This window comes from Microcaecilia unicolor, chromosome 12 (genome assembly GCF_901765095.1).
Source record: "Microcaecilia unicolor chromosome 12, aMicUni1.1, whole genome shotgun sequence".
Lineage (NCBI taxonomy): Eukaryota > Metazoa > Chordata > Amphibia > Gymnophiona > Siphonopidae > Microcaecilia > Microcaecilia unicolor.
Genome location: NC_044042.1, coordinates 19,750,395 through 19,760,385, shown reverse-complemented (window position 1 = coordinate 19,760,385; position 9,991 = coordinate 19,750,395). Strand labels below are relative to the sequence as shown.

General features: G+C 45.3%; 1 protein-coding gene across 2 annotated transcripts in view; it reads left to right on the top strand.

Moving 5' to 3' along the window:
• Positions 1-496: 496 nt before the first annotated feature.
• The window catches only part of MAPK13 (mitogen-activated protein kinase 13), a 32,446-nt gene continuing 22,951 nt past the window's right edge, over positions 497-9,991 (top strand). The window contains exons 1-2 of one of the 2 annotated variants that reach the window (XM_030220623.1): positions 497-754; positions 8,729-8,858. In XM_030220623.1, the coding sequence (XP_030076483.1) occupies positions 636-754; positions 8,729-8,858 (249 nt within the window). In that variant the 5' untranslated portion in view covers positions 497-635. Of the gene's footprint in view, positions 755-8,728; positions 8,859-9,991 lie in introns of those variants that run through there. The other variant, XM_030220624.1, reaches the window with a different exon arrangement.

Below are 9,991 nucleotides of genomic sequence, written 5' to 3'. Positions count from 1 at the left end.
CAAAATCTTTTGTCTGGCTATGCCCCTGGAACGTAGGGTTTGGTAAATAGTAGAGTGCTTCAGGGATCTGTGCTGGGACTGGGGTTGTTTAACATAGTCATCATGAATGACCTGGAAAAGAGAATTAATCGAATTTGCAGATTAGATAGAGGCAGAGCAGTATTCAAAGTAGTTAAAAACACAAGCACACTGGAGAAGTGGGTGTCGAAATGGCAGATGAACCTTAATGTGGATTAGTGCACAAGATCCAAATGAATCCAGGTGCTGGGTCGACTCTGAAAAAAAGAACTCGCTTCCAGTTTAGAAAGTGTGGGTTAAGTCTGAACAAGTTCACCTTTCTGTAGAAGCTGCAGCAGCAGCACCCGTCTGAGGCTACCTGTGGGTGATCCTTTCCAAGTAGTATAGCACCTGAGATTGGAGCCTCTACCCTGACTGCCCGCCCTCAGCCTGCTGTCAGAAGCAGGGAGGAGGAGAGAGACCTTCCCACCCCCACACACACACCTCAGGGTAGGGCAGAGCTCAAGCCCATCGGGAACCTGCACAGTTGCAAGAAAGCAGCTGCACAGGTCCGTCCCTGTCCCTTCCTGTGGGTAAGGGTCTGGTGAGGGCTCTCCAGGACCTGGGGGAGGGACGGGATGAGCTTCACTAAGAGAAGAGCCTTCTACAGGGAGGAGGTGAACAAGACCGTCTGGGAAATCCCCAAAATCTACGCTTCCATCAGCTCCGTGGGAAGTGGGGCTTATGGCACGGTCTGGTGAGTGCTGGCTTTTCCTGGGGGAGGAGTGGGCTCTGTGTTCCCTAAGGCATGCAGGAAGGGACTTTCTGTCTGTCCTACTTTCCGAAAGTGGAAGCAGATCCTTTGGCAGGAATGGATGGCTCATTTACTTCCTGCTTGCTGCTGTGTGGGTTTTTGGTTTTGGTTTTTTTTAAGACTGCTGTTACAGGTTATATAATCCTTGGGTGAAAAGTGATCAAGGAGAGACACCACCAGGCTTCCATCTCTGGATCCTTGTACTCAAATTCACCTCAAATATACAAATAATGAGAAGTCCACACTTACTTAGTAAACGGCTTCCACGTTTTGAAACCATCATACTGCTTAGCATAAATGGGTGGCAACAACCAAGTAGAAACCCTGCACTTGGAATTGCAGGGCAGGGCTGATTTAGGTGCAGTGGCAGAATGATATATGGTTGTTTTAGTGCTGGAATAATAGCAGGGGGTGTTGCAGGGCGGGAACTGTGTGTGTGTGTGTGTGTGTGGCTGAGAACTGTAGGGACAGTCGGACCAGAACTGGATTTCTGATGAGCTCTGGTTGCATTATGGGATGTGCAGCACGAATTTCAGTAGGTTAGAATATGCACAAATATCACAGTGCTATATGGGAGAAAGTTCAAATCAAGAAATGGCCAAAGAGTTTTCCTCTTGCAGCAGGGTAACTTGGCAACTCTGGTGTGTATGTGTGTGTGTACATATGTGATATATGTGACCTGAGCGAAAAGGTACCAAAAAGTGGGATTGCACATAACAGAGATAAGGGCTAGAAAAGTTTGGAGGGGGGTAAATTTGGGCAACTTTAATTTTTGAAAGTTGTGTGTACAGTAGTGTCAGTAGAATGGGACTATGCATTATTTTTTTTCCACAAATTTGATATTTTTCATGTTCTACAGCCTAAAACCTGCAGGTGCCTAAATTGAGGTATGGGATTTATGGGCTTAATTACTTTTTTTTTAATTGAAAAATGTTTTTCATTTTTTAAAAGACATAATTAGGCCATTTGACTGAAGTTTTGCAGGATTATGCAGTTGATATCCCTCTATCTTGTGGTACAAATAAGTCACATACCTCACTTTTGGTACCTTTTATTTATTTACTTTATTTGCTGCATTTGTATCCCACATTTCCCCACCTTATTTGCAGGCTCAATGTGGCTTACAGTTTTCCTTCATGGCATTTGCCAATCTAGAGTAAAAAGGTATAATTGACATTAAATAGAAGAACAGGTTGACATAATCGATTAAGTAAATAACACAATGGATCGACATTATAGGGTGAAAGAGACAATTGACATTTCCTAAAGAATGTTGATGTCCTGGTAGATTAAAGAGATAGATTAATAGCACGTCATTTCAGAGTATAGATGCAATTTGTATGATACAGAGAGTATTGATGATCTACAAGAATTAAACAATAAGCATAAGGAGAAAACATTTGGATATCAAGTGAGGTGGGACACGCGTGTGTGTCAGCACTAGAGTAACAAAATGTGCTTAGGTCAGAACTGAGATACACCGGCAGTGATTGGGGGGGGGGGGGGGGGTTGGGGAGGATTTCTGCTGGAATAATAGGGAGTGCTACAAATGATTACTGCTTTGTTCTGAGAGAGCTTCCAATACGGTATATTGGAAGGAAGATCAAAACGGTAACGGAATTAAAAAATGTGTGGGATAAAGTAAACATAAAGGAATCCTGTTCAGAAGGAATGGAATCCTCAGAAGCTTAGCCGAGATTGGGTGGCAGAGCCGGTGGTGGGAGGCAGGGCTGGTGGTTGGGAGGCGGGGCTAGTGCTGGGCAGACTTCTACGGTCTGTGCCCTGAAAATGGCAGATACAAATCAACTAGCACATACAAGTTTATCTTGTTGGGCATACTGGATGGACAGTGCAGGTCTTTCTCTGCCGTCATCTACTACGTTGGCACGTTACTACAGGACCCGAAGTGGTGAACTGGATTAGGAACTAGTTGACGGACAGATGCCAGAGGGTGGTGGTGAATGGAATTCGCTCGGAGGAGGGAAAGGTGAGTAGTGGAGTGCCTCAGGGATCGGCGCTGGGACCAATTCTGTTCAATATATTTGTGAGTGACATTGCTGAAGGGTTAGAAGGTAAAAATGTTCCTTTTTGCGGATGATACTAAGATTTGTAACAGAATGGACACCCGGGAGGGAGTGGAAAACATGAAAAAGGAAGCTAGAAGAATGGTCTACGGTTTGGCATTTAAAATTCAATGCGAAGAAATGCAAAGTGATGCACTTAGGGAGTAGAAATCCATGGGAGACGTATGTGTTAGGCGGTGAGAGTCTGATAGGTACCAACAGGGAGAGGGATCTTGGGGTATCTGAGGATCTGAAGGCGACGAAACAGTGTAACAAGGCGGTGGCCGTAAGTAGAAGGTTGCTAGGCTGTATAGAGAGGGGAGTGACCAGCAGAAGAAAAGAGATTTTAATGCCCCTGTATAAGTCGTTAGGCCCCACCTGGAGTATTGTGTTCAGTTCTGGAGGCCGTATCTTGCTAAGGATGTAAAAAGAATTGAAGCGGTGCAAAGAAAAGCTACGAGCATGGTATTTGTGTTACAAGACGTATGAGAAGAGACTTGCTGACCTGAACATGTATACCCTGGAGGAAAGGAGAAACGGGTGATATGATACAGACGTTCAAATATCTGAAAGGTATTAATCCGCAAACAAACCTTTTCCGGAGTTGGGAAGGCGGTAGAACTAGAGGGCATGATATGAGATTGAAGGGGGGCAGACTCAAGAAAAATGTCAGGAAGTGTTTTTTTCACGGAGAGAGTGGTGGATGCTTGGAATGCTCTCCCACGGGAAGTGGTGGAGAGGAAAATGGTAATGGAATTCAAACATGCATGGGATAAACATAAACGAATCCTGTTCCGAGGGAACAGATCCTCAGAAACTTAGCTGAGATTGGGTGGCAGAGCCAGTGGTGGGAGGCAGGGCTGGTGGTTGGGAGGCGGGGATAGTGCTGGGCAAACTTATACGGTCTGTGCCAGAGCCGGTGGTGGGAGGCGGGGCTGGTGGTTGGGAGGCGGGGATAGTGCTGGGCAGACTTATACGGTCTGTGCCGGGGCTGGTGGGTGGGAGGCGGGGCTAGTGCTGGGCAGACTTATACGGTCTGTGCCCTGAAAAAGACAGGTACAAATCAAGGTAGGGTATACACAAAAAGTAGCACATATGAGTTTATCTTGTTGGGCAGACTGGATGGACCGTGCAGGTCTTTTTCTGCCGTCATCTGCTATGTTACTATGCTATTAATGGATTGAGGATTAAGATAGACCAGCACAATTATGAGGGGTTGGGTGTCAATACTAGGATAGCAATAGGGGCTGCAAGGAAGGATCCTAAGCTGTTGGATGTCCCAGTTTTAAAACAGCAGAGGCATTGTAGGTCAGGATTCCTATTCTTAACAAATGCTACACTTAGCAATCCGAGGGATATGTGCTGGGTGCTGGCTAGTGCTGGACAGATGACAGTAGTGGTGTGTGTCCTTGCTTGACTCCTAAGGAAACTTCTAACTATCTTTACCACTCCTGAAATGTGTGTTTAGCACTTTTGAAGCTTGCACATTTCTACTTTCAGAAAAACTCTTTTCGTCAGAAGAATTACAGTGAAATGCAGGAAATTGAACCCATATCATCCCTGCCCTATGGGTTTACATTAGGGATGTGCAGACAAAAAAATTCAGTTCATTTGTGGAATTTTTCACGATTTTCAGATGGGGGTTTTATTGTTCATTTCACACTTTTTTTTTTAAATAAAATTGATGTGCATTGGAACTTTTGTATGCATTCCAACCAGTTATACATAATTTAATTAATAGAATAATTGTATTTATTTGTTGCATTTGTATCCCACATTTTCCCACCTATTTGCAGGCTCAGTGTGGCTTACAATGTTCCGTTATGGCATTCGCCATTTCAGAGTCGAAGTTACAGTTGGTGTTACATAGAGAATAGGTTGACATGATAAAAATAAGCAGACAGGCATAGAAGGAACCAGTCTAAATAAAGGTAGAGTGGTGATGTGCTGCAGTCACAATTATTGAACATTATGGTATGCCTTGTTGAAGAGATATGTCTTCAGAGATTTACGAAAGTTAGTTCGTAGATTGTTTTAAAATTACGTGGTAGTGCATTCCACATCTGTGTACTCGTGTATGAAAAGCTGGACGCGTGTGTTAGTCTGTATTTCAGTTTTTTACAGCTTGGGAAGTGTAGATTAAGGAATGTGCGGGCTGACTGTTTAGCATTCCTGGGTGGTAAGTCGACAAGGTCTAGCATGTAGGCCGGGGCATCTCTGTGTTTTCTCAATATTGTGGGTGCTCAAGCACCCACAGCACCCACAGAGCTGGCTCCTATGACTAGAGCTGTTTTTGTTGTTGTTGTTCAGAGTGATCCATGGAATTTCACAACAGGAAACCCTTGTAAATTTGACTCTGAGTCACATTCCTACTTGAATACTTAACCCACTCTGTCTCCTTCACCTTAACTATGTATTTCTCTTTCCCGAAATTGGTGATCACAATTACGGAACAATTGTAAGCCACATTGACCCTGCAAATAGGTGGGAAAATGTGGGATACAAATGCTACAAATAAATAAATAAATTACTTTGTAATCCTGAAATTTCCCAGCACATGATAAGATTTAAATAAGGAATCAGAGGATAGCTGGAGTGGAGCTGGTCTTTTTTTGCAGGGCTGAGAGATCTTTCCTCCACAGATTGACAGATGTACCCCCAAACCCCCACATTTTTACCAGCTAGTAATCCTCTCCATTATTCACCATAGCACCCCCCCCCCCCACACACACACACACTTCCCCTCCATCATCTGCCATCCTCACTTGCCATTATCTTTCTGCATATCTGGTTTCTTGACATATTTTTGATAGTACGATTGTACATTTCCACTTACACATCTGCTTCTGTAGCCCGATAGTACCTGTTGATGTGAGCAAGCCCAGATTTATGTATAGACAATGTAGGCAGTTGCCTCCAGTGTCAAATTTTGAAAGTTCCAGCAGATTCTCATGACTAGTTACTCAGGGTCTGATGCACAAAGCCTACCAGGCCAGCAGCGGTTCCAGCCAGTTTAGTGAGCACGTTATTCAGCGGGAGATGCACAACGGGGCTCTGCGGGCTTTTTACCATATGGGGCAGCAGACAATGGGAATCCTATGCTAATGTTTAAATGAACTATTCAGCATTCAAATGCGCATTCTGAGTGATGTACAGAAGCACCCCCTACCTTGTACGTGGAAATTTTATCGTGAAGTCAGGAGCATTCATAGAATGATGGTGGCTTCTCGGTGGAGCAGTCTGCTATGTATTTCTCTGATGAGGGAAGCAGCTGTGGGCTGCCGAGGGAAACAGCTGTGATCAGTGGTGGCCAGCTAGGTAATAGAAGAAGCTGTCGGGGGTTCTGCGGGCAGGTCCCAGCATGAAGTCACTGGCCGAGGCTTCTCCCTGAGCTCTGCAGGTACAAAGAGGACCCCTCCTAAAGGGCACTAGGTCAGCTGTGTGGGCAGGGAGAGAGCAGCAGGAGAAGCACCGGGCCCAGGCGGATTGAGCCAAGACCTGGGGGGGCAGACTGCCAGCCTGTATAAACAAAGGGGACGGTGTAAAAAACAGATACAGCGGGATCCTCGGGATCTTCCCGGATTCGATCGGCAACATTTTTAAACGTCATTTTCCTTTTGGTAGTCGTATACATATTCATTGTACATCTATCCTAATTTTTTTTTTGTTTTCTCTGTGCATGGTATTTAACTGTGGACATTATTGATTATTCTCCCTGACTCTCCCGTTTCCACACAATCTCGTCCACCTTAAAAGGGGCGGCGGAAGCCCACGTACAAAAGCACCAGCACTTCCCTCTCCCTGCCTGCCTGTGTCTACCCGCCTCTGCTCTCTTTCTGTTTCAGGCAATTTAATAAGAAACATGAGCAAAAGCTCCCAACTTTCCTCTACCCACGGCTTTCACACACGCTACTTTTATGCGTGTATGAAAGCCGCGGGTAGCATAATGCTGTTCTGAGCATGCGATGAGCAGCCCCACTTAGCGACTGACTGTTCTGCTCACAGTGCAGCTTACTGGCTGGTTTTCTTCTACCGAGCTGCTCATTTGCCTGCAATTTCCTTTCGGAATCGCTCCCTGTTTCCACCTTAGTAACTTTTACCGAGGTGGAAATAGGGAGCAGTTCCCTCCAGGGACCTTTGTGCATCGGCCCCCTCACTGTTTACTATGCCATCCCCCCTCCCCTTCAGGCAGCATGCAGGGAAGAGGGGTGAAGCTGGAGTAGAAGAAACTGGGAGAGAAGGGCTGTAAAAAGACCAAAGCAATTGTTTTCTCCTCTAGCTTCATCCCCTTCCCCTTCTCTGTCAGGCAGCATATGGGTGAAGCTTCCTGGCACATTATGCCAATCTCATATCCGTGCTGGCCCAGAGCTTGAAGTGTTCTGACAAGAATCCAAATAGCGCCAAGCCCTTCCTCTTCTCTTCTCATGATTTAAAGAAGTTAGTAGGGAGCCTTTGAGAAGAAAGGCACTTGCAGGCTCCCTGCACAGGTTTCCTTAGGAAAAATAAATCCTTGCAGAGGAGGGAGGGGTAAGGGCTGCTACAGAGCCCAAAAGTGTACTCACAGGTCTCTCATTAGTTTCTTTCCTTGCCTGCCTTTGGCCAAACAGAGGAGGGGAAGGGCAAAAACAAGATTTGGATGTATGTGATGAAGGGGAGGACCTGGGCAGATGCATCCCAGAGAATCTCTCCCCCCCTCCGACCCCATTCTTTGTTCTTCACTGTCCGAGGACCCTCTTGTCCCTTGCTGAGAATGTATGCGGGTGCCGAAATCCCAAATGTAGCCCTGGCTGTGGTTCTGCTGTGGAATCAACACGTGCGGACACAGAATATTTTCAGTGCAGGGGTTCTGAATGCCGACATAACTGGAATTCACATCAAACAGTCGGCTGCACAGTCTACCTACAGGTCAGTAATTAGCATCATGCTTCTTGCAAACTATTCCTCATTCCAAAGCTTGGCATGGTGGATCTGTGTACGACACCTACCCTCGTAACCACTCACCTCCACCTACCCGCCTCTCCTCCATCCTGTACACATTAATTGATTTAATTTGCTTACTTTATTGTTTGTCTATTAGATTGTAAGCTCTTTGAGCAGGGACTGTCTTTCTTCTATGTTTGTGCAGCGCTGCGTTCGCCTTGTAGCGCTATAGAAATGCTAAATAGTAGTAGTAGACGACAGACACTGGTATGTACTCTGTGTCACTAACGAACCATTTCTTTATTATTATTATTATTATTATTATTGGAGAAAGGTCAAATGCAAAGCTGCTGCACATACAATAATCAAAACTATGGTGAGTAAGGTCAGGCAAAGCAATAAGGAAATCAATTGCGACCAAGAGCAAAAACAGTGTAATAATAACAAACAACAAGACAATCTCCCCCTTATTACATTAATTCAAAATTCTCATGCCCATATGCGTAGCCCCATGTTTACACCCGTGTCAATGATCCAGATCAGTAACGCTATCGAGTATACCCGTTACAGCACCAAACAAGCAACAAGAAGGAGCAAAACTAATATTTTCTACTAATACCCCTAACCACCCTCCCTGCTCTACCAACCCCACCTTGAATTCCCTCCTCCCCCCCCTCCCCCCCACAACAGGGTAACCTGGACCAGATTAATGAACCATTTGAAATTCCAGTTTCATGCAGGACTTGAATACACCTCAGGAGCTGAGAGAGCTGCTTCCTACCAAACATCTGCAGTAGTTTGTAGTGTTTACACTCCCAGCACCCTTAAAAGGCAATTGCTCAAGCTGGAGAACTTCTGAATCCATCTTTCTTCAGAGATAACATCCGAGGATCTCACCCCTCCTGTTCTCTTCACTTCTCCCTTCTCTGTGCAGCTCTGCCGTGGACATGAAGACGGGTGAGAAGGTGGCAATTAAGAAGCTGAGCAGGCCATTCCAGTCTGAGGTCTTTGCCAAGCGAGCATACAGAGAGCTGATGTTGCTGAATCACATGGCCCACGAAAATGTGAGTGAACAATTGGCAACACCTTATGTATGTACGTATTTGTGCCAGGGGCATAGCCAGATGCCCAATTTTGGGTGGACCTGGGCCCAAGATGGGTGGGCAGAAGAACTTCACCTTGTCTCACAAGTGATTTTGATCTCTTTCTCTCTCTCGCCTGCATGTCATATGGTCTCTCAAACATACCCCCCTCCCCTGTATACCTTTTAAATAGCAGATTTTCACCAGCAGGGAGCAGCAACTAATACACACTGCTCATGTTGGCCCCACAGCCTTCCCTCTGATGCAACTTCCTGTTTCCACATAGGCGGGAGTACATCAAAGGAAAAGCTGTGGGGCCAGTGTGAGCAGTAAATTTATTTATTTATAGCTTGCGTACGACTGAGTAGCACAGCTCAGTTCCGCATACGATACTTGTTTTAGCAGTTTTTAGTGTTGATTTATCACCTGACCCACAAGGCACTTTATCTTCAGATAATAATAGACCCCTGACGCAGGCCTCACGGCCGAAACACGTCACGTGTCGGGTCAATTGTGTTTATTGTGAATAAAGACCTTGTTCAGGAAGACACTCATTGTGAGAGGACTTTTATTGGATCCACTGTTTGTTTTATCCCACAATATTCCCACCCATGGGCAGGCTCAATGTGGCGTACAACAGTCTATAAAAACATACAACAATTCAGCAAACAAACAATTAATGTCGTAAAAGGGTAAGGGAAATAGCTAAGGAGGGAAAAGGGGAAAGAGTAGGGGTGAACAATGTGTCGCTATGTGTATATATCAGTCGCTGCTCACTGCAGGTGAAGATCTGCTGCTTACAAGGTATGGACAATTGTTGGGAGTTTTCGTCTGGTGGGGCTTGGGAATCCCTGCCAGCTACATCATAGGTGTGGTGCTACTGGGTGGGCCTGGGCCCACTTGAGCCCACCCTTGGCTACGCCACTGATTTGTGCATTTATTTATTTATTACACATTTACAACCTGAGCAGCAAACGACACAGCCTGTTTCATCATAATACGTAGACACAACACAAAGACAATGCACTTACAATATCTCCACCAGCTCAAATAAATATAAATCAGAACACCTAATATCAAAAACTTAAAAAATAAATAACAGCAAACAGGGCATT